Here is a 24,668-nt window from a genome sequence, read left to right on the forward strand (position 1 = left end):
GTGATTCATGTATTGCAGTGCTGACCCATGGCCTGTATAGAAGGCAGTGATAGCAGCTACAAAGACATGGCAAGTTACAGCCTCCTGGCCTCCATCTTGTCCATCTTACTGAACAAAGCTGAATCGGCCCCCTGAATTCACAAAGGCAGAGAAAGAGAGTAATGGAGCTTGCAGAAAGAAACGGTACATCCCTTGGGTACCGACTTGGGTATTGTCTTCAAAGAGTAGCCCAGCTGAGTACATGAGCCTAGGAGAGGTCTAAGCTGAACAGACACAAACTCACTCATGTCCCTCTAAATAATGACACAAGAAGAAAGAAGATACCTCCTCGAGTCTGGCCAACACAACACTCCTGCATTAGTTCCCCGAGAATGAAATAGGTAAATCTGAGTCTGCTTGAATCGCCTAGACAATTGTATTCTTATTTCTTCTTTTTCCCTCTGTGCGGTCGCACTGCCTCTAGCACCAGCTATAACTGCTTCTTATACCCAATGATAGCAGTCTTTATTCTAAAGACTTTATCGTATCTACTTTGAGTTAGAGATTAAAATAGATATAGTATTTGGGCTGGAGTCAGTAAGTTGATGATCGGATTCACTGATCCCTGGTTTTGCTACTGTCAGAACAACAGCATTTAGCATAAGCCAGGCATAGCCTTGGTTAGTTGGCTCACGGGGTGGTGGCATTCTTGCCTTCATCCTGATGAAGATGGGGAGGCAGAGTGTTAGGACCTTCGATTATAATATATGCACATATGCAAATGTCATGACGAAACCCCTTAATTCCCATAGTTGACATTTGTTAGTAAGTTTAATAAAAAAAGAATAAAAGGAGCCACATCAGCAGTATTGGAGACAACTAGTTACAGAAAAGAGACCTACCAGGAGAAAATATCCCATCACCATCTTTGCTTGACCATCCGACGATCTCTCTCATCTTCTTAAGTGTTATCTGTTCCATGAGGACAAACACGGGTGCAATTTCATATGTAAACCTGGGGTGGTGATAAAAGGAAGAAGGGGAATGAAGAAATAAACCTACTTATTTTGATGAGCGCGGCCCATTGGTTTGGCAGTTGTGGTTGGGCACTGTAAATGGATACTCAAAACCACTAGAATGATTTGTTTCCTGAAACCACATGTCTGCCAGTCCTAGTGTCCAAAACCAGCCTGGATCACCAAGAGAGGTATGGAGAGTCTGCTGCTGTGAGATATTTTGCCAGCAAAAGAGAGCCTCGCCTGTCTCAGGTGTGGTTAGCCCAGAGGACAGGACACGCTATTTACTATTTGTAGGGCAGTGCAAATGTTAATTTGAAAAACTGCATTTTAGCTTCTACTTACAATTGGTTGAATCAATTTTTTTTTTTTTTTTTTTAAAAAGACTGCCAGTTTCACACTGGTAGGCAGGACTAGTCTATCTTTCAGAAACAATGTAAACATCCGAAAGCTGACTGTGAAGATAATTGGGAATATTGACCCGTGTTTTAAAGATCTTAATGTAATTATCTGCATGTTCTTTCTTCTAATAATCCCTAAGGAAAACTATGTATCTATAACTCTCTGGAGCCGATATCTGTCAAAAATAATTAGAAGTGATGATTTTCTAATTACAAATTATAAATAACAAGAAGACGGTCAACTTGCATACATATCTGGCTGTGAATATCAGATGTCCTGGCAGGTTGCTTGTGTCTCCCAACAAACAGATGCAAATGAAGCAAGCCCTGTTCTTTTAAAAGAAGTTCAAAGCCTTGCCACTGTCTGGGAGGACAGTCATCAGAGCAAGATCAAGGTATTAAACAGGGCCCAAGAGAAGTCAAGAAAGAGCATTCACAGAAAATTGAGCCTGAAAACAGAATCTGTTTGCTAAATCCGAGGCTCTTTTGCTTGTTTTGCCTTGGATTTCTTAAGCTTTAGGCTGAGCCAAAAACTATCCTAGCTGAAAAGAGATGCCTAGACAAAGCCAGCCAAGTGATACAGGAGGCATTGTCATCACTTAGGAGTTTGGGGTTGAATGCCAATGCCAAAGACTAATGAGAATCTTGCTTAATGATTTAGAAAAGCTATTTGCAGGAATGGGATAACTATTGCTCTACATAAAACATAGGTGATGCCAATAAGCGTTAATCAGGATGGGAGGGAAAACAGTCACATCAGTCATGTGGCAACCCAAGAGGACAAAAGAAACACCCAAGAGTATCCTTGAGATATGTCTGGTGGGAGGAGAAGGATTTTGTTTCACAAGGAGTATGTCCATTTTCCTTGGAGGTCCCCTGAAATTTTGGGAGGAAGTCCCTTGGAAAACATGTGTTCAGTTACCATCACCTCTGGAGGTCACACTCATGCTTTGGTTCTGCTCTGAGCCCCATCACCGTAGCAACCAACACTCCCTCATGTCTGATGGCCTGATAAAGGAAGAAGAAGAGAAGGGTTCCTGGTTTAGCCTGGGATGCTGAGTGTAGCAGGAGGCAGACTCATGAGTTGCGTCTCCGCATTGTGAATGAGTGTATTATCCATGGTTCCACTGACTTCTGGACATGTTGGAATGGCCAAAATGTTTGCAGGGTGAAGAGGTACTGGTGGTAGCTTGTGTGCTCGAGTCTTACAGTATCAAATAGCAATAAGAAACCTCTGTAGGTCAAGGAAAGGAACAACGGAAGCATATACCACAATATCAAAACTATCTCAAGGACTGAATAGAAGTCGAGTTAGAGGCAAGTCAGTGTTACAGTCGGGTGGGAACCATACGAAGAGGGAGATTGTGTGAGACCGAAAACCAAGGAGTTGGTTCTGATGTGTTGCACGATAGAATCAACCTAGCATGAACCAGTCTTCCTTGTTAAGGACCAGGAACATGGCCCTTCCCTTTGGGGCAGGCAAGAAAAGTCTAGAGCTCCATCAGGAGGCTATCTGGCTTAATGTGTTTCTGTGTTAGGTGTGTGGTTCCTTGGTCTTCTTTAAATTTTGCTCCCCAGAAACAGAGTGGCTGTTATGTGCCTCACAGTCCCCTATGTTTGGAGGACTCAAAGACATCCCAAGCTTGAGACGGAAACTTTCTAGGATAAATCCAGCATTTGGTCCTTGACCTGAGGTGCATCTCTTTGGAGGGTCTCTGCTGTGGTCTGAGGGACCAGTTATCTCACAGCTAGTGCTATACTGACTCCTGAACTTGGTCCTTACATCCTTCCTCCCCTAGAAGCTGAGAGGAACCTTCTGGAAGAGAAGAGCTGTGCGCACCTAGGACAACTGCACATTTGCAAAAATTTTCTCTTACTGGTCATGGCTGTTGATTCATGATCTGATAAGTGGGCCAATGAGATGTTTTGACCCTGCCTATCTGTTTCAGGTCATATTTGTGATTATAGTGAGAAGGTTTTCCTGCACCTATATTCTTATGGAAGGCTTTGAAGTTTACCCGAGATCAGTAACTGTTGATTTCATTGGATCACAGACCCCTTTAGGGGTCCTTGGAAAACTATAGCCCCCTATCTCCAGGTAAAATATGTGGATATACACATTATTTTGTAAGAAATTCTTCCTTTTACAACTTGGGCCCCAGGTTAGGAACCCCTTTTCCAAATGACAGGTGAAAGATGAAGTCAAGCGATCAAAGGTCAGTGCAGACCCGAAGAAGTTGGTGACGCTGAAACCAAAGCACATGGCTACATTCCAGGATCCGAGACCAGGAAAGCAGCCCCACCAAAGGCTACAGCTTAAGAACATGGATTGGAAATGAGGATTTAAAAACAGTAAGATGAGGGGGGTGCTAAGCGGGGACCCTGAGTCGGGAGGTAGGCCAGCCCCTTGACAGTCCACCTCACTCTTTGGTGAGCTGTCCTCAGAATTAAGGTAAATCAATTGTCAAGATGCTGCTGGTGTGTTGTTGCAGTCTGTCTGTCATTAACCATATCGGCTGTCTTTTTCTTCACTACAGTCTGTTCAGAGTTCAAGACCAGAACCTGTCTTTTCTAGCTTCCTTGTGGGGCTAGCTATGGCGGAACAATTGCTATGGGGAAGTGTTTTGTGTGGCTTCTGAGGCTTCTTAGCCTTAATGCTATGTATGCCCCTGCTTGCCCTGGTCCTTCCCTTTCTTTCTCAGCCCCTTGGCCCATCCCACCCTCTTGTTTTCTTGAGTTTTGAAACAGAAAGTAAGGGTAGAACTCCAGCAGTCTCCACACAATGTAAAGTAACTTTGTAACGGAGAGCTTTATGGTCTAATATAAACCAAAAAAGGTGTGGTTTTTTGTGTTTGGTTTTGTTTTGTTGGTGACTTCCAGGCTGAGGACTTTAAGGAAACTCTTTCATGCTGGCTGCTGTCACAATCCTTAGACTTCCTCTCTCTCCAGACATGGCAGGTGGCATCAGTAAGGTACCTAAGGGGAACTTAAGGATAGGTTCTTTTGTCCACAGACTGCAAGAGTTAGAAACAAGAGCCAGGAGGCTGTGTGTGCCTACCTATCCTAGGGGTATGGGTGCCTAGGACTGAGCTATTGTTAAGTCTTCAGGGCCACTCTGCAGGGAGGACGTCATTACCCGTGCATTTTCTGCTGTTTTAAACTCAGAGGAACACTGCGGTGTGTGAGATCTCAGTTATCAATTTCAGGGTCAAGAAATCCCAGTCGCAGCTGTTTCTCCATGACACGCAGCTGTTTCTCCATGACAAACGGAAACCGTTTGTTGCGGCCTCTGCTCTGACAGCTTGCCTCTCAGTGTGTGACGACTGATAACTCCACAGGAAATCCCTCCAGTGTAGCTTCCATGAAAATCAGGCAGTAGATGCACAGGACCCCTCAAGCTCACGGCGGAGAGGTGAGCCAGATCTTGCTGTCGCAATTACATATCACACCAGGTGCCATCGCTTACACAACCCACAAAGCTGTTGGTGGTGGACTTGCTTTGGGAGAGGACGGGGTGCATACTAGGAATAGCTACACATTCGCGCAGTTTTTGGTTGTGTCCTCCTAGAGACTTGCCTGGGAGAATAGCTAGGTCCCAGAACTAGATGTTCAAGCTGGTATAAAAACACCGACATGAACGTTCCTTGCTAAGCAGGCAGGTGCTCTGCACTGCCACGCAAATGAGGCTATTGGATCGATCTCTGAAAGGACTTTTCAGAGGGTAGTAATTACGCCCTTCCACTAGTGCTACCCTAACCCAGTGGATGTGGGCTGGGTGGGAAGGGAGGTGTGAGCAGATCAGTAATCCCGTCACAAGCGTCCACGCTAAAGCTCTTCTGCCCATCTCTCCCGGGTGTATTTGGAACGGTTATCCCTAGCTGAGGAAGGGACTGTCGCAAGGGCATGCATGCTGTCACATGCCATGATCTTCCAGGGCCGAGGAGACTGTCAGGAGAATAGTTATCACTTCCTCACACAACCGCCTGTCTCTAGAGCTGACAGGAATTCTCTCACCATTTTAAATAACCTTCTCTATCGATCCGTTGGGATGGAATCATATTTTGAGAATACCTCCTGTTCAGTGGAGAGGCAATTATTATGTGTCATTTAGCTAGCTTGGCCTTGACCTCGGATGGCTGGGACATATTTTAGTGTCTCATAGCTGAGCTGAGCTAAGGGAAGAGCAAAGGATTTTGATTTTATTCATATAGACCAAAAAGGAGGCGGGGGAGGATCTGTGAGAGTTTTCTGGTTCAAAAAAAGCGTTTAGGAGGAGATCTGATCATAAATGGTTAAAGGAGAGGACTCCTTTTATTTACCTTGATACTAGCTACAAACATTAGAAGCAACAGCCAGAAGCCTATTCAACACATAATTAAAAACACCGGGTGAGGGCAAGGCCAACGGAACTGTGGGTATTTGGGCCTTATTGAGCATGCACTGTTTGAAGGGGGGAGGGAAGATCAAATCTATGGCCTTTAAGATGCTTAGCAAGTTGACCTACCACCAGGCCACATCCCCAGCCCAGATTCACACATGCTCTTTACTCTGCTCTTCCCACTTATTCCCTAAATTGCTGGGTTAAAACAAACAGACTGAGTTTTCTAATTTCAGTTGTTCCTTCCTGTTGGTGCTACAATTAAGCATTAGTGTATTTTCTCCAAGTTATAATTAGTATGTTGTGATGTTTGTGCTTGACGATAAATATTCTATTCTACAAGTCATAACAGAGTAAAGATGGCACGGGCGGGGGGGGGGCACTTTGTGTTTGAGGAGGCCATGGATCTCCTGCGTCTCTGACCTGGATTCCTGTCATTCGAAGTCTCAGCGATCCAACACAAACAACATATCATGAAGGTGTCGCGACTCATGAACAGGGAGTATGATAAAACCACTTTCATTCTCTCATCAGTTGAACTTTTATGCTTTTTAGCACCAAAGGCCCCACTTGCCCTATTTACTTTTAATTGTTTTTGTCTAAATTTCTGAATGGAGATTTATTATTTTGAGTCACAGCCTTAGGCAGCCTTGGTATGTGGACAAGTAACTCGTAGCTTAAAGATGCTCTTTCGGCTCTGTGGCTGGCCATAGTTACTCTGAGTTTTAATAACCAGCATTCTGTCTATGGTCATGTGGCACTTCTCACAGTCCCACTCCTTCACCTAAGTTCACTTTTCAGAATCTACTTTACAACAAATTTAAGGAGTCGGGGGCTGAAGTAGAGCAAAATGGCAGAACGCATGTTTAGTGTGCTGTAGGCCTGTTTGGTCCCTTGTGCAACAGAATAATTAACAAATAACAAATAGTTTCTCAATATTCCAGCAGTGACAGACACCCCTGTGGTTCTTATGCAGTTATTATTAAATTATTGTACTAAATTTGCTTCATTAATTTCCTTCAGATACTTTAATTGAATGCTATGCCAGGTCCTGAATGTGCTGACACTGAAAAGACACTGCCATTAATATTGAGGGAAAGGATAATCATCCTTAAACTATGATGACTCTATATCTTGTCAAACATTCTTATCCCTAGAAATGACACATACATGTACAGAAACATCAGGGGCGACTGAGAAGACTACTCAGGTTGCACTTGCACCTTGGAAATCTTGGATTAAATTTTGTACAAATTTAAAAGATCTCAGAAATAAATAAAAGTGTTGTCTACATAAGCAAGTTAAGGTTTCCAAAGTGTTAAATTTAGAAGAAACTATCAGTTATTTTGAAATGATTACATGCTATATCAGCAGTAGACGAATGTTGTTGCAGGATTTTTAATTCATCAATAGGTTGATCAAACCAATTTGTGGCTAATAATAGGGAATACAGGCTAAATGCTAAGTACCAATGTGCTTGGGTGGGAATGGAAACCAAAATCATATCCCAAAGAATAGCCTTTTAAGATGTACATTCAGAGAAACAAATCTGTTATGAAATTTCGTACAGAAATTTCAACTCTGGTTACCATTTTTTCCCAAGCACACTCTTATTACATTGTTGAGGAATAGTTTCTCACCTTGTGGCAAATCTAAAGGATTTTGTGAGAAAAATGAGCTATAGGAGAGCAGAACCATCAGAGTTGAACCTAACAGGACATATACACCATGCATGCTTACAGGAAAAGAATACACAAGACTTACATATTGGTGTTGGCGGTTGATGTCAGCCATTCGCCAGCTAAGCCAATGATATCCAAACCAGTAGAGAGCTGGTTGAAAAACCGAGGATGACCTGGAGGGGGTACAGGCAAGCATTAAGGCAAAGCCAGATTTTAAAAACTGTCTTCAGAGCAAAGGAGCTGGAGGTCATGGATGTGTTCTCCACCCTATGGTCTGATAGAATTCTCTAAGGACACTGAAGAAAGGTAAAGAGGGTGACCAACAATTAGCACCAATTATGCCCTCAGACAGATGTAACATGTTTCTAAGGCAGCATGCATTTAAGTTAAAAAATTGAAAATTGGGGCTGGAACAATGGCTCAGTGGTTAAGAACACTGACTGTTCTTCCAGAGGACCCAGGTTTGATCCCCAGCAACCACATGGCAGCTTTTCTAGATGTAACTCCAATCCCAGGTGGTCTGATGCCCAATTCTGTGAATACTGAGTGGACACGGTACACAGGCATATGCAGTGCACCATCTGCAGGCAAAACATCCATCCATCCAAATAAGTAAATGAAAAAGCATACACACAAAAATTGGGAATCATGAACTGAGCCATGCTGTTCACATCTTATTTGTTGACTTTGAGCTGAGCTTCTAAAGTTATGAGAAAGGATATGGTAATGTCCTGAGCAGTGATGCATGTGTCTGTGATATTGGCAGTTGTGGGGGGCAGAGGCAAGAAGATTGTGAGTTCAAGGCCAGACTGGATCACAAAGTAGGACCCCTTCTTAACTCCTTACTGAAGGATGTGGTAGTTGTTATTCTTTTCATATCTACTGCAACTTCTTAAAAGATGTATTTATTTATCATGTATACAATATTCTGCCTGCATGTGTGCCTGCACACCAGAAGAGGACACCGTATCACATTATAGATGGTTGTGAGCCACCATGCAGTTGCTGGGAATTGAACTCAGGACCTTTGGAAGAGGAGTCAGTACTCTTAACCTTTGAGCCATCTCCCCAACCCTCTACTGTAACTTTTACTTCCATAACCCAAGGACTTTAAGGGCCAGGTTGAGACTGGCTAGTGGAGAAGGGGCTGCAGGCCCCAGAGTTTTGTGGACAGACCCCAGCCTGGGGGAAGTTTCCAGTCAGACCTGACGCAGAGACCAGCCATCACTTTTTGATCCTCTAGGGCATCAGTGCCAGGTGCCCATGAAAGGAAGGAAGCTAGGCAGATTAGGAACTGAGCTGACCTGCATCTCCCTGTGAGGAGGCAGACTGGTCCTTACTCAGTTACTGAGCATGGAAACACTTTACGTTTGTTCTGCGACTCAAGAGCTCTGTGCAGCCTGTGATGTGCTAACTTATGGCTCTTGCCAAGTTTTTGCTAACTTGATGTTCACCAAAAACTCCACTCCACATCAGCAGGCTTGGGTCAGCTGTCATGAGGGAATAGCCACAATACATTATCTAGAGGATGGGTGACAGGACCGTGTAGTGGAGATTTGCTGACTGCTGTGTTTCTGGTGGGAACTGCCTTTGCCTGTGAATAACTGTCAGAAAGCTAGTGTTTGAATGGTCCCTGTCTAAGTCTCCTCCAGGAGGATCTGTTTTCCCCTCAATGTTCTGGGACAGGAAGAGTCATATTTCTTCAGGAATGAGGCTGCTAGTAGGTGCCACTGTCAGGTGGAAGGCCCCACACCCAGGCATTCGGGCAACACTAACTGGACTGGGTAGATTATAAAAAATAAATAAAAAGACAAAATAGAGGTAGAAGGGGGGAATTTTAGGAAAGCTATGGAGAGTGGGGGAAGGAGTTAGGGTAGGAGTAATCAAGATATGTTGTATACATGTATGAAATTGTCAAACAATAAAATATTCTAAAGAAATACTTCTGTTGAAATCCCTTAAAGTATATACTGGGCCCATTTGAAAACTTAAAAAAAAAACAAAACAAATTTTTTTTCATTCTGAGTTAGTACTGGAATATAAGTGCAATCACATTTTATTTGATTCTGCATTAAAGCCACACAGCATGGCAGAAGAACACAGGGGCAGAGACAGAGACTGGCACAAAGTGAAGCAGTCTGTCCACTGAGATTAAGTGCAAAGTCCCCAAATGCCCTTTATCAGATGGCTGCAGCCTCTGCCTCCAGGAGTCTCTAACAGAGTTTCTACTGAGTAGCAACCTAGGTTAGATCTTAGTTCTTCCCTCTCTCCCTCCCTCCTCATATTTTGCTCTTTTTCATACTTTTTTTTTTTCTGGCTAGGTCTTATTATGCAGCCCAGACTACCCTCAAACTGGGGGGGTCTTCTTGACTTCACCTTATAAGTATTGGCTTTACAGGCAGGCACCACCGGGTTCAAACCCAGATTTTGATTTTAATTATGACAGACAAGACACTGAGTAATGTTTAATGTCAAGTAAAGAGAGAAAGTCATTTTAAAGTAAGTTTTTCCAACAAGTAAACTGTAAGGAAGAAAGAGATTAAGGAAGAAATCTATTGAATAAGATGTGTAGAGCCAACTGCAGTGTACGGGGACTTAACTGGACCCTGACTCAAGCGAATTGAAACAACACATAGAAAAGGCACTTATATATATATTCATGAGACAATTGAATATTTCATAGCATTAAGAAACAATTTTTTTTCAGCTAAAACACTGACATGATTTTTTCAAAAAATTCATGAAGGTGTGGATATGTGCTGGTGTGATCATATTCTACTTGGGACTTATTTTCATGCGATCCAGAGAAGGGGTCCAGGTGAAGTGACGTCAGCGGGAGCCAGTGAGAGTTACAGCTGGGTGTTGGGTGCACAGTGTTCATTATACAATTCTACTTTGGTATGAGTTCAGAATTTCCATAATGAGAAGTTAAAAAAAGAACCAGCCCAGCAATCTGCCAAGTGGCTGCTTTGATTGAAGGCTACCTCGTCTCTGCGTCAGCTCACAAAAAAATCTGTATGTGCTGGGCCCTTTGTTAATTCATAGAGAAATTTCAAATGCCACTATGTCCCTTCTTGGCACACTGTGCTTTCGTTATTAAAACCCAATCTGTTATTTTGGCTGTTAATGCACTAATACCCTTCAAGATGTTTCTGATGTGGGTCAGAGGTTCAGTCTATCCTCTGAATATATACTCCAAATTATAGACCAGCAACTAGGGGCCAGCTTCTGACATGGCAGCTATGGTGTCCTTTAACCAGTGCCAGCACTGAGAAGGGCAGCAGAAAGACCCACATGGTGTGGAGGATTATGTACTCTGTAAGTGCAGGTGTCTGCCTCTGGAGGCTGCTGTGCTGATTAGATGCTTGCGTGGCACAGATTGCCTCCGTCCCTTCTGCCCAGGTCCCTGCTGTTTTGGAAGGTAGCCGAGGCAATGCCTACAGATCACTCAGCTCTAAAGACACTCCCAGAGACAAACAGGAACTCACAGACTCTCAGAAGCTAGAAGAATCTCACAATCATAAAATCAATTGTTTCTCTTATTAGCATCTATCCCCCAAGATTACCACCTACAAACCCCAAACCCCCCAACCCACCCCATTGGATGCCGACACCTTGATTCTAAAGGCTCAGCTTCCCAAACTGTGGAAGAATAAAGCCCCATTGTGGTGGCTTGTAGTAACAAGCTTCCGGAAAATGACTCCAGGAGAGAGGGAAATAGGCCAGTTCCCCAGTGCAAGAGATAGGCGAGGCAGGTAGAATTCTCCAGAATGAAACAGAATGAAGTGGGCCCAAGAAAAGACATAAGGGGAGAGGGGCCAGTCACTCTGCTCTGTTTAGGTTATGAACAGCCTAAAACCAAACCAAGCAATCACAGGACCTGTCACCATGTATCTGTACCCTTTTGTAGCTATTTTTAGTTTTAAGAGAAATGATGGGATTTTGCCAGGCCTGCTCCAGCCACAGTGGCCAAGGGTGACCTTGTGGTCACTGAGCCCCTGGTGTTCACCCTCAATGGGATGGGGCCTCTTCAATAGGAGTTGGTTATGCTCCCAGCCAGGTAGGTGAGATGACTAGTCAAGCCGTCTCTTACCTGTACGAACCCCATACTTCAGGGTGTCTCTACAGTCAACCAAGATCTGTTCCAGAGACTCAGGGTGGTCAGACAGCTCCAAATTAAAACCCTCCATGCCTTCCAGCAACTGGTGTGGGTGGTGGAAGTCCAACACTTTGGTGGAGCGGTCAAACGTCTTGCGGACGTAGTTGAGGAGGATGTCCACCACCTCCAGCAGGAACTGCACTGTTTGCTCCTCCCCATTCTTGGCTGGCAGCAGATCTAAGCAGAGAGGGGAAGCCAGAGAGTGATTACTAACCTGCCTGGTACCTAGGTCTCCTGGGTCAGCCTCCAGAGGGGCTCAGGGGTTTCCTGGGTCAGCCTTCAAAGGGCTCAGTTGCTTTCCAGGATATGGATCTTCAGTGAGATTTGGACAGTCAGGCCCCAGAAGGATGCACCCATGCCCACAGACATTTCCTAGGGCTTCACACACTTCCTGATAGTCAGGGGAGGGGCGGAGTGCTTACAGAAACCTTGAGCAGCTGACGCTGGCAGCTGTCCATTTGCTGAATGGACACCTGGGAGGAACATGATGTAAAGCACTGTTGGCCTCCTGGGGACCAGGTGTCCCTGTCCATTTGGCGTGGTGTTAATGATTTGCTTGATCTGCGTGCGGCAGAGGGTGGGGCTGCTGTGGGTATAGGCTCTAGAAGGTGACAGACAAGACTACTCTCTTTCTGTTGCCATCATCCATTGGGGCCTAGATTTCTTAGGTGTATGGATGTGACTTGGGCTCTAGGCTCTGTAGAGAAAATTTAGAAAAAGGGGTGAGCAGGAAGGAGAGCTGTTGGAGCCCCTGAGTGAAGTTTCTGGGGCAGTACAAGAGTAAGCTGTATGGCCATCCATGGCCTGGCTGTCTGCATGAGGTTTAATGAAACTGTGGCTTCTGTGCTTCTGAGAGCTAAGGGAAGGGGAGAGGACGCGTGAGCCACTAAGGAGAGACTGGTAAAGCACTTTCCAAGGCCTGCATTGCAAGGCCAGCAGGACCTAGCGAAAGATTTCAAAGGGAAAAGGAGTCTCCCATCTTTAGTCGCGAGGCCCAGATGTACAGCTTCCCACAAAGTCTGGTGGGGGGGGGTTGGGGTCTGTGGGTGGTAATCTTGGAGGTCACTTAAGCGCTAATAAGAGAAGCACATTCGATTTTTCTGATTGTGAGATTCCTCTAGCTTTTGAGAGTCTGTGAGTCCCTGGCTTGTCTCTGGGAGCATCTTTAGAACTGAGTGATTTGCAGACATGCCTCAGTTAGCTTCAGAAAAGCAGTTTCATGAGGGTTTGCAGAGAATAATGGCATTTCTTGCAGAAAGAAGTAAAATTTTTTTGGGGGGGGGGCGGGAGACCAATGGGCGGGGCTGGGTGGGACCAGGGGAGGGAGGGACCACCTTGAGCAAACAGGTTGGAGAAATCTGTCTCTGCGCGCCGGAAGCGGGCACCACCAGAATCGCTGTTTTCACAGGAAAGTAGGTTCTTAGAGGATTGCCTCTCTCTGAAGGCGCTCACAAGGCGACTCTTCTCTTCCAGGCTGTTGGTCCTCTGCAAAAAGCCTAGAGGGCAAGAAGTTAGGTCAGAGAGACTGGGAACCGCTCAGCCACCAAAGGCCAGCTGCCCCGGACCGGACCGGGCTGACCCTCTGAGCAGGGCTCTTGCTTTTGCTGAGAAGAGAAGCCGCTGCTTGTCGGTGTTTCACATACAATGACTCTGCACTGCTTGCCTTCAGGCGGGGAGGGGCTGTGTCGAGTGCCATCAGTGGCACCTGCCCAGTCATGCAAGAGAGAAGAGCAGCAAGTGAGGCCCACCCCCCCACCCCATCCCACCCTCTCCTCTCTGAACATGACAGCAAACTCAGAATTAAGTTGACTGGACAGCTTCCACTCCAGTAACCCGCCCCAGGATGGGGTTTGGAAGGAAGGGACCCAGAGAGGATGCTGCCAACACTGCGTTTGTGGGCTGTAGAAGCCGAGGGGTGAGGACAGAAGAGGGAGGAGGGTGAAAGCCAACAGGGGGGTAAGGGAGAGGACAGCAGAGAGAAGAGGGTGAGGACAACAGAGAGAGCTGGATGGGACAGAAGAAGGAGGAGAGTGAGGGCAGCAGAGGGAGGAAGGTGAAGGAAGACAGCACAGGGAGGAAGGATAAGGTCCCGGAGCTTAAGCATGGTGTCTTTTTCTGGCACCTGGTAAATATCACAGGTGTAATGTATTTTTTTTTTCCTGACTCAGATATGCAGCGCAGCTTTTCCTGAGCCATCCCTAAAAGTGTTAGAGAAAAAGACAAGAAAGCCTCACCCATCTCACAGCCTTCACATGGACTCAGCCCTAAGTACTTATGGCACAGTTGTGTAAGAGCTGTTTGTTATTTACTTAGAACGAGACAGATGAAGTGAGGCCAATCTCCTATCATCTAGAAGGCCGTCTGGCAGCTGGCCACCTCTGTTACAGCCATGATGGAAAGCTCGCCAAGAAGCATACTGAAATGAACTCAAGTTGGGATTCACAGCACTCCATCACTTCCCTCAAGAGAGAGGAGAAAGCTCACCCATGCTGCGCAGTGCAAATATCCACCCCTACCCCTCCCTGCTCCAGGAAGTATGGTTGAACCCAGCGGGCTGGAGCGCCTGACAACTCGGAGCATGCTCCCCTTCCTCTGTTCCTGTACCCTGCTCTTTTCTCAGCATTGCCTCCCCCAACAGAGCCTCAAATCCTAGGCCCAAAGGCAGCATAGTCCAGAGAGAAAAACACAACAGCTCTTGGTGACCCCAAAGCTGTCTTTGTAGAAACCAAGATCCTTGAGACATCACAGTGATCTTAGGTCCAGAGCCAGGAGGTGGCACTCATTTGCTAGTGGGATGTAGGGTCCTGGCCCCTGGCATTGTTCCCTTTGTCCGGAACAATGGTCAGAGAGTACATCTGGCTGGAGAACCCACATCCATGTGGCCCAGTGAGGGTGGTCCTGCCTATCTGAGCCCTCTCCTGGAGCCTCTATCATCTGCTCACTCCTGAGAAATCTCCCATCATCCCACCTTGCACCCACTTTGGAAGCCAGAGGCAGGAAGGAGGACCTCAGACTGGCCTTTAGATGTCCTCTCCCATGATGGTTTTCACACCGGCTCACCCAGAGGTGTCCCGAGTAGACAAGGAGGCACAATCTGCATCTCATTTTGGACCACTTTTTCTCCAATGCGAGAATCAGGATTTCCCCTAAGCCCTGGCTTTATTTTTCACGCAGCACATTCTCACTGCACTGTAAGTTGTGTTTAAAACACAGGTATAATGACGTTAACCTGTTTTTTTTTTCAGTACAAGGGATTGCTGATGTGAATATTTAATATACAATGTAGTTTCTTTCTCTTTATTTAGAAAAGTGTTGGGTTTTTTCTTTTTAAAAAATCATTTTACATATGCATTTATATTATTACACATATATACAGGTGTTTGTTTTTAAGTATTGAGATCTTTTAAAAATGATTCAAGCTCCTCTTCGTTCAGAGAGGCCCCAAAAGGAGCTATTTGCTTCTCCAAGGATGACAAGGTGGAGGGTGATACGAGACAGAGGGTGAAATTATGTGGAGAATAATACTGAGGCAACTGTTTTAACAAGGATCTAATTAGCAAGGGGTCCTGGCTAGGGTTACCTTCCCAGAAGCACCCTATTTTCTCTCTTGCTCTGTACCCCAGCCACCAGCATTTAGTGTTGGCCCTTTTGAAGTGGTGTTGGTTCAAGTCATAGATGGCCAACCACCCACCTCAAATAAAGCTGAGCAGCATCCCAAGAGGACTTCCCCCTCTGGGCTGCTGGGCGTTCATTCTCATGCTCTATCTCAAAGGCTGGGCCCAAGTGAGCCACATGGAACCAGAGAGCACCAGACTCCACACAATTTGCAAGTGAAGCTCCAAGCTAAGTGTGGCTTAAAGACACATGGGCACTGGGCCCAGGGGATGCTGAAGCCCAACACAAAAGGCACATTGAGGAAGGGGCTTTAAAAAAATTTTTTTTATAGGCACATAGCATATTAACAGATCGCCTACATATTTTTCTTTAACAAGAAATCAGAGATATGGAGTGCCTGAGGTATCTCTAATTTAAAATAGGCAATTGATTAAGAACTTAAGTACACGTGTAGAGGAACTGTCTGGGCAGCAAGTTCTGGGCCTCTGCCGAGAGAAATGATGGAAGGACCAAGCACACGCTGGAGAACTGGCAGAGCCCAGAACTTACACATACTTGCCACTTACTCTATCTGGGTCATGCCACCAAGCCTACATTAGCCACTCTCCAGCTCCTGCCAGAAGCCTGGGTTTCTTCCACCCTGATTACCCTCCCAGGAGATTCTGCCTCTACAGCTGAGAATATGATGGAGCGACACCCAGAGCTATCCTTGCAGCTTCATTTCCTGAGGTAAGAAGAAGCCCTGTAGGGGATGGGTGAGAGCTAAATCTTAGCAAGACGTGTGGATGCTTAAGGGGATCATCTAGGGGATGGATTCGAAGACAGAGAGAGACTACTGCATCCTGGGCTGTCAAGCCAACCTTGTTGGTGTTAGGTCAAGGAGGTGAAAACTTCCATGTGCAAAGGGGTCTGGGATGAAAGGGCATTTGGGAAGGGGCTGGAGTGGAGGCTGTGGATTTTCAGGGTCAACTGGTTGACTAGTGCACACTGCGCCCAGTAGCTTGAAATGGGAAACCAGAGCTGGCCCAGAGCATGGGAAATGAATCCTATGCTGTTTTGCCTTCCTTTACATCAAGCTTGGTGGGAAGCCCCTTATCGCGCCCCACCCCACCCCCTCCAAGGCTCAGAATTTTAGTAAAGGGTAATTTTCCAACATTACTGTCCTCTGCTCTCTTCCTGTCACTCAGGTTGCAACTTTCTTCGTGTGTGTGTGTGTGTGTGTGTGTGTGTGTGTGTGTGTGTGTGTGTGTAAAAACAGGGAGGAATTTCTTTAAGGTTGACAAGTTCCCGCCCCCACCCCGTGCCCAGTGTCCCTTGGCACGGGCTGTCAGAGGAATCAGAAAAATGTAAGGACAACTTAGACCCCCTCCCCCCAACTCTGGTCTCAACCAAGCCCTAACTTTATCCCTGGCCCCTTTCCCTTTCAGGACATCAGGTCTGTCTCCAACAAAAGCATTTGGACCTTGTCTTCTGAGGACCAGTCGCAAGAGCAGCAGGCAGCAGGATGGAGACTACCCCTTCACACCCTCACTCCCACAGGCCAGGAACCCCTAAGAAAAGTGGCCTTCACCTGGACCCTGCCTCTATCCGCAGCATTGCTTAGCCCAGGCAGACCCCAGGGTTCCTTCCATTCTGCTAGCTACCGGGTAGCACGACAAAGATGGCAGCAGAAGGCCAGAGCCACGGCGCCAAAGGGGACCAGGCAGGAAACGGACCATTAAGCCAGGAATGGCTGGGTGGGAGAGGGAAAGAGCTATTAATAGAACAAAGCTCAGTGCTGTCACCCACCCCAGCACAGAGACCGCTTCTGGTGTTGACCACCAGTTTTGACCGCGGGCACTGGGTCGTATGGCTAAGTCTCGCAACTGAACAAAACGCGAAGGCTGGATTGCCTGGATCCGTAGCCCCGGAGATGTAAGGAGGACGCTGCGCGGCCAAACATAGAAGGTCGCCGATTTCCCAAGGCCCTAAATAACCATTCTCCCTACCGATTCTAAACAGGCACAGCCAGGGGACCAGGGGGAGGGTGGGAAAATCAGGCCTCAACGGCACCCATTCCCCTCCGGGCTCCCTGCGCTTCCCAGGCTGGGGCGGGCTCCATGGCCCGCGCCCGCTGGGCTGCTATCTCGTGCGCAGCAGCTGACGGATGGCTCTTTAATAAGCCCCTCGTTAATCTTCCCCCCCCCGCCTCTCCAGCCCCTGCCCGGGGACACCCGTATTTTCTGGCCCGATAAGGCTAGAGAATTTTAGACAGTGAAATGTAGTCAGGAAAGCAACTCCTCATTGTTCAGCCAGAGCCACTCAGCTGTGTCCCTTCGAACAAATCTCCTCTCTCTCTCTCTCTCTCTCTCTCTCTCTCTCTCTCTCTCTCTCTCTCTCTCTCTCTCTCTCTTCTTTAAAAAAAAATCCCTTGGGCAATTTCATTTCAGACCCTCTCGTTCCTTCTCCTCTCTTGCTCAGATCTGTTTTCCTTCCCTGCTGTCAAATCGTGCCAGACAACTCCCGGCAAGGTTCTCTCCGGGCTGCAGCTCCCCCGCCCCCCCCCCGCCCCCCCCCCCCTTTCCTTTCTTTCTGGCCCCGTCTAAGACCTATAGGGCAAACCGTCTGGCCCGCGCTGCCCGCACCTCCCCTAGACAGACCGCCCATCCAGGGCAGCAGGCAACCCATTTTCCTTCTTGGGCCCACAAGAACGAAATCTGAAGCATGATGACAGGTGGGTGCAAACCTCTCAAGCTGAAGAAGCCACTTTCAATCGGGGGTGGGGGTGGGGGGTGGAGTGGGCGACCCCGAAGGGTCAGTCACAGCTTTGGTAGATATTGCGCTTTTGCTCTGCTCACCGGGAAAAACAAATCAGTTCACAATTTGTGTATGTGTGTGTGTGAAAGAGATTTTACTGATTCGAAGGCAGAACGCACTAGTCCAAGCGGCTAGGCGCCGGTGAGGACGGCCTCGCTGCCGCTTGGGGGTGCTGTATCCCAACTTCCGAGGCCATGCTGGGCAAAATGAATCTCCTTGTAACTCTGCGGTTTCCCCTCCTGCCAAGCGAGAGAGGCCAGGGCCTCCCAGGAACCGCCTCCATTGGGCTCGGGGGTTGTAAAAACAGTTTAGAATACCAGACCGAAGGGTGGGGGTCGCCCTCGGGATGCAGGACACACTTAAAAACCCACAAGCACATTTATTGCTCCGCCCTGAGGAAACCCAGCCCCCGAGGGACTCTTCACTTACCACAGATCTTCAGACCCAGTTTCCTGGTGCATCCATGGGCCACGCCACACCAGGTATCATATGCTAGGAGCAGAGAGACAGGGCGGAAGTTAGCGAGGATTCAGACCGCTACTGAGTAGAGGGCAAAGGTTTTCGCGATGCCTGTGGAGCCACATGTGTTCTGGAAGGAGCAAGGAGCTACCTAGGTCTTTGGTTCAGACAGAGCTCCCACCTCTCACGCTTCCTGCCTGCTGTTTACTTTCAAGTACTGAAAGATCTTTTGGAGAAGTGAGGCTCACAGCCATGGACCCCCCCCCCCCCATCCCCAAGGCGATCTCCACCAGGGCAAAGACTAACCCCAGGCACAAATGGCCTTGCGTGGCCCAGCACCCAGCCGCCAGGCCCAGCTGCAGGTCTGGGTCCTTGGACTTCAAAGGCGACAACAACGCAGCCGGTCAGATAGGGAACATAGAGGCATCTGGGACCCAAATGTCTCATAATTTCTTGGCGGGTCTCCAGCCGAGTGGCAGCTTAAAATAAACTGGCATGAAATGGGGTCGCGGAAGAGTTCAGGAATTAATTGGGTGAAAAATAGTATTTGACTAGATGATCGGACTCGCATGGCTGCTCCAGTCATACTGGGGAGGAGAGAAAACAATGGTGCGCCAGCAGTCTTGTCCTCAACCCACTCCCACCCCGTTCGCAACCTGTCCCTTATTAACCCTTCCTTCTGATTCCTAGAGTCTGAAAAAGGCCTAAGAGGGCACCTTTCCTCCAAGTGTAAACCGCCGGCTGCAGGACTTTGCCATTTTTTTTAAACCAGGCCATTTTCAAGATGATCTGGTCTACCATTCTTCCGCGTTAACTCCCAGCAAAGAAAAGAGGCAGTCTACTAGGAGTCCCAAGAAGCCTTCATATAGACGCCTGGGATGGGCCCGAGGAGAAATCCACTCCCTATCCCTCCAGGCAAGACACCTCCCATCCCCCACCCAACCAGCGCCCCCCCCCACCCGCTCCAGCGGTGCGCGTGTGTTGGCTGCGATAAGCAGTGACAACCATTAAACCCTAGGCTCAACAGAGCCCCAGAGGGGAGAGGAAACAGCCTGACGTCGTGAGACAGTATGTCACAGATGGAATTCCACTGACAGACAGGAAATCGGTGCAACGGCAAAACCCTAATAACAGTACCGGAAACATAAAGCTCGACTTGACTTCCACCCAATATCTGTGCTTTCTCTTTAAACACCATTTCATCTCGTCACCAAAAGAACCCATGAAACATGCAAGAACGTAGGTCTAAGATTCAGGTGACAAAAACATTTCAGCTCAGACAGGTTAGAGTTTCCCAAGGTCACTTGGCCTGAAGTTGGCGGTCAGAAACAACCCCCCCCCCCCCACACACACACAACTCCGGCTGGCCAGAGTTAGGCGTTAATAAAAACAAGAAGGGAGAGAGGTGTGGCGAGAGCCCCTTTGTTGTGGCTGGAGTTGAGAGAACATCTTTTCTGAGAAGCAATAGGCGGAAGAGCTCCTGCCTGCTAGGCTGTTTCTGGAATAAGGTATGTGAGGTGGGTACTGGAGCAAAAAGCACGTCTTCCAGGTCCTGCAGAGGCAGAGACCAACAGCAAGCTGGGCGGGTCGGAGAGGGCGCAAAGTGGACAGCTAGGGATCCATTCTCCTGTCCTCTCCAGTTAAGGGTAGGTGTGTTCCTAGACAAGGGTTGTTCTTCCCTGGCAGGGACGGGGTGAAATCCTTAGATCTCTGGCCCCCCGTTTATGTCCACGCCACATGTAGATTCAGGTCAGAGCCTTGGCTTTTGCTGAGGCTGGGCATTTGAGGTCTGGGGTGGTCTGGCAGGACTTAGGGGTGCCTGGTGTAGAGGGTGGCCCCCAACCTTGCAGGAGAGGTACTAACAGTGTGCGTTGGAGGATAAAGACTGGAGGAAGATGTCCCGGAGGACTGGAAAAGAAATCTATCGAGGTCCAATCTACAGACAAAAGGGGCGCAGGCCTCGAGCTCTGCCCTGCCAGCTCCCACTGCTGCCTCCGCCAACCGCCCCTGCCAAAGCCTGGCTCACGTGCTACCAGCTCTGACGGCTCTCCACTCCCCAGCCCTGCTTTTGTTGTGTGGGTAATTGTCGTCTGCCTGTGTGCAGGAAGAGGGGCTTCTAAGGGAGCTGTAAGGTGGCCTGAGGATTTAGGGCCTCCAGCCTCAGCGTCTGCACCAAAAAAAAATTGAAGGAGGGCTTTCCTGCAATCTTCTTGCCACTTGCGTTGACGAGAACAATTGTTTTCACGGGCTTACAATAAGTGTCTTAAAAACGCAGCAATAAGCCTCTCTCAGCTCCTCTGTAGAGACTCTGGGGCTGGATCTGTCTGGAGCCGATAGATTTTTTGGGGGTGGGAAAGAGGCTGAGGAAAGACTTCACCCCGACACGGACAAATGACAAACAAATCCCCCGTCTCCAGTCCTCTATGTCGAGTTAGAAAGTCATTCTGAATTAGAGGCAGATTGGGTGGGGAAGCGTAAATGGCACCTTTATCTAGTTTCCCTGTTCTCTCCAAGGCTTGTCACCTGCTGACAGGTCCTCGACCAGGAAAAAGCATAAGGGTGCTTTTGCCTCTTGCCCCCCCCCCCCATTTTGCCAATCTGGCTGATGTCTAGTGCCCCTCCCTTGCCCTTTTTGTCTCTAAGATGTAATTAATTGAATCTCAAGCAGTTTTGTGCACCTTTCACGCCCCTGGCTTCGCCCTCACTCGTCAATAGCTAGACGCAAATTTGGAGCAATTAGGGACCCAGAGTTTTCTAAAAGCTGCAATTAACGTCGAAATTTTCCCTGATTATGGACTGTGAGTACAGCGCTGGGGGCGGGGGAGGGGAACGGAGAGGAGGAGGTCAAGTCTTAGCTCAAACCTAAAGCTAGAAAACTGTGCTCGCTGGGACTTCGGGTTCCTTCCTCACACCGTGCCCCTGCTCTGACCCCTGTTGTCCCTCCCGTCAGACAAAAACACAACAATACAGCGCCGTGCGCGCCTCTACACACCGGTAGGACCCTAAGAATCTATCCCGCCGGGGCCCTCGTAAAGTCCCTTCTCTTCGGTGCTTAGGGAGTAACCTCGCACCGCTGGCAGCCAAATGACCTCCAAGCAGGAACCTGGGATAGGGCCTCGTTTGTTTCCCAGCCTCCATTATTTCAATGCTCTCCTTTCGCGTTCCGACAGCGCAGCCTCCCGCAGTCCCAGCGCCCCTTTCCTCGCTGCAGTCCATTTAATAGGAAACTAGGGCAGGACCTACTTGTAGGGCGCAGGTTGGTAGTATTAGGATCCGCTCCCGCGTTCGAGGAGGTTGCAGACGAAGGAGTAGAAGATGCCATCAGTACGGTGGTCCTGGGGTTTTCACAGTTCAAGGGTCCTCTTCGGGTTGGGCGCAGGAACAGGCTGCAAACAGAAGAGAGAGCTGTGCCGAGAAAGCTTCTGGGTCCTGAGGCCCGGGGCACTGAAGTCTGGGAGACAGAAGGGAGACCAAGGGCAGCGGGCTGGCTAGGTTCTGGTGCGCGGTCTGTGGGAGGGGGTGGGGAAGCGCTCGGTAGCTCAGGGACTAGGGCGCAGGCACGGTAGCCCCGGGCTCCTCTCGAGTCAGGTGGCGCAACGGGGTGCCCTAGTGAGGCTCCGACTTAAGGGGCGCCAGAGGTGTGTTCAGGACGCGAGGGGTGGGGTGGGGACAGGGCTAGGAGCACTATGGAGCACTCTTCGGGCGAAATTCAACCGAGCCTGGACAAGCCCCATTGGGCTCCCAGCAGCCTGGCGGACGGGCAGAAGGGGGGGGGGGAGCGCGGGGCGGGCACGTCTGGTTTGGTGTCTGGTTCCCGTTGTTGTGTCTGGCTAATTCCTTGGAAAGAAGGCGGCTCACAGCGCCGGGGACAGGGACTTTGGTGAGACAAGGTGAGAGGAAAAAGAGGTTTTTTTTTTTTTTTTTTTTTTTTTTTAAAATTTTCCCCCAGGACTTGACCCGTTAAGAACCAGTCACCTTGCGCTCCAGACAGCCAAAAGGCAGCGTGTGGGAGCCTTGCTTGTCTGTTTCTTGTCCCACTTCGTTTGTAGCTATCTCAAACCTAAGGCAAATACCCCGTCCCGGATTCACTGTTTCTACTCGACCTAGTCCCCAGAGTTCGTCTTACTGAGCCAGAGAAGGTGGTGGAGGGTAGAAAGGAGAACGTTATCCGGGTAGCGAGCTTGCGCCCAGGGCGCAAGAGACCTCGGATAGAGGAGTGTGCACGCTCCTATTTTGTGTTTGCTCGCGGACAGAGATGGGTAGAAGGGAGAGAAAAGAGAAAGGGCAACAGAGAAGAGAGGAGCAAGAAGGAGAGAGGGAGAAGGGAGAGAGAGAGAGAGAGGGAGAGAGGGGCAGAGAGAGAGAGAGAGAGAGAGAGGAGGAGAGAGGAGAGAGAGAGAGAGAGAGAGAGAGAGAGGAATCTGGGTAAATCTAAGACCCCGCAGAGCGCAGCAGCCCACCAGCCGCCTCTTGCGGCTAGTCCCTCAGAGTGGGCATCTGTCTCCGCGCGCGCGCTCTCTCTCAGCTCCTCTGGCGGCAGTGGAACGCGGGTGCTGGGGAAGTAACAGGTTATCGCTCCTCGCACCTTCTGCCGCCGCTACCCTGGCGCGTCTTGGAGAGCCTTGAGCTCCAATCCCCGAAGCTCAAGGGAAAATGGCTCTGGTGTCACTTCAGCCCCAGCATTTCCTCCGGAATGAAGCTGATAAGGATCGCAAGAGTGAGGAAGGCCCGGGGCGGAGGTGGGCGGTGGGGCGCCAAAAGACAGCTGCGACTGGACTGATGGGAAGCACTGGGCTATGGAAGGTGGGCGACAGTTGCACGCGGGGATGGGAGTGGGATGGGGTTGTAGGGCTTGACAAGCAGCTGGCTGAGAGGACCGGGTTGAATAACGGAGGCTGGTCTCTGGCAAGTCCGGGCGACCCGGTATTTACCCACCTCGGTTCAGCGTTCGCGACCTGGACCCTCCAGCGGTTCCTCTGCGAAGCGTTCTCAGCTTGGCTCGGCTCGGCTCTGCTACAGGCGTACGTGCTGGGTGTTAAGCCAGGTTGCTTCTTTGCTTGCACGATCTCTGGTCCGGCACGCGAGAGCCTGGAGAGAAGAGAGAGAGATCCGGAGAGGCAGCCGCTGGGTTTGGGGGAGGCGGGGGCGGAGTGGGGAGGCGGGGACCCGCTCGGCTGGGGAAATCACGAGGCCTCGGCTCGCGGGGGCAGCTAGTCCGCTGAGCCGTGGGGCTCCTTTGCAGGTGTTTGACTGACGCTGGAGCTTTATAGGACGTTTATAAATCCAACTCACGGGTTTGAGACTAGAAAGGGGTGGGGGAGTCCTATGAGTAATCCAGAAGGCACTCAGGACGCTCTGTTTTTGTTTTTTTGTTTTTGTTTTTTAATAGGCAATTGTTGGGTGAGAGCAGGGAAAAGAGAATTCTGTCTCATTGCGTTGGGCTTTTCTTCTTTTTTCTCCTCTTCTTTGCCCTCTTTTCAGTATCTTGGAGAAGACTTGAATAGTTGCTTCGCCTTAATCAATTTCCTGTGATTGCCCAAGATTGGCGATTCCATGAGATGGTTCCTCCCCCGCTCCAGGTGGTGTCATGCGAGGGGCGCGCTCTACTGAGGCAGCTTGGCTGTAAAGGGAAAGCAGACAGATGAGGGGACCACCCAGGCCGTGGAGTTTCCTTATTCCAGTTTCTTCATTTAGAGACATCACCAAACTACCCCGTTCGAACACAGCTACTTGGTACCACCCGTGGGGAAAGGGGACCGATTTCCCTTTCTCTGAGCCCCTCCCTTGAGAAGGGGGAAAGAAATCTTCGTGATTGATCATGTCTGAAGGTTAATAACATGCACCAGTGCCGCTCCACACGCCTGGGGAAGCAGAGCGTGGAGATGGCTCTGGGAAGGCAGGAAGGCACGTCCTTGCCTTGGCCCACTCTCTTCACTTCTTTTCAGTTTCCTGGTGCTTGAAGATTCTCTCTTAGCAATATTTAAGCACCTTACCATCGGGCCGGGTAAAGTCCCCCACCATTAAGAAGGCGGTATCGGGAAATTTTCCACCAGAGGGCGCCAAACACCCAGCGACCCCGTGCTGCCTTCGTTTTTCCTGGTGCGCCCTAGACAACACCTGGAGGTGTCCGCCAGGCTCTGTAATTCGCCAGGCTCTGCAAGCCTCCCCGCAGCTTCCTCTACG

At 48.9% G+C, this 24,668-nt stretch overlaps 1 protein-coding gene across 2 annotated transcripts in view; it reads right to left on the reverse strand.

Annotated features, from left to right (window-relative positions):
- Positions 1–23,601, reverse strand: part of Gad1 (glutamate decarboxylase 1) — a 37,792-nt gene extending 14,191 nt beyond the window's left edge. Inside the window, exons 1-7 of one of the 2 annotated variants that reach the window (XM_051166609.1) lie at positions 23,421–23,601; positions 21,729–21,871; positions 18,456–18,518; positions 12,950–13,111; positions 11,550–11,792; positions 7,539–7,629; positions 882–994 (exon numbers count right to left, since the gene is read on the reverse strand). In XM_051166609.1, the coding sequence (XP_051022566.1) occupies positions 882–994; positions 7,539–7,629; positions 11,550–11,792; positions 12,950–13,111; positions 18,456–18,518; positions 21,729–21,807 (751 nt within the window). In that variant the 5' untranslated portion in view covers positions 21,808–21,871; positions 23,421–23,601. Of the gene's footprint in view, positions 1–881; positions 995–7,538; positions 7,630–11,549; positions 11,793–12,949; positions 13,112–18,455; positions 18,519–21,728; positions 21,872–23,070; positions 23,217–23,420 lie in introns of those variants that run through there. The other variant, XM_051166608.1, reaches the window with a different exon arrangement.
- Positions 23,602–24,668: the final 1,067 nt, after the last annotated feature.

Source organism: Acomys russatus, chromosome 24 (genome assembly GCF_903995435.1).
Source record: "Acomys russatus chromosome 24, mAcoRus1.1, whole genome shotgun sequence".
Classification (NCBI taxonomy): Eukaryota; Metazoa; Chordata; class Mammalia; order Rodentia; family Muridae; genus Acomys; species Acomys russatus.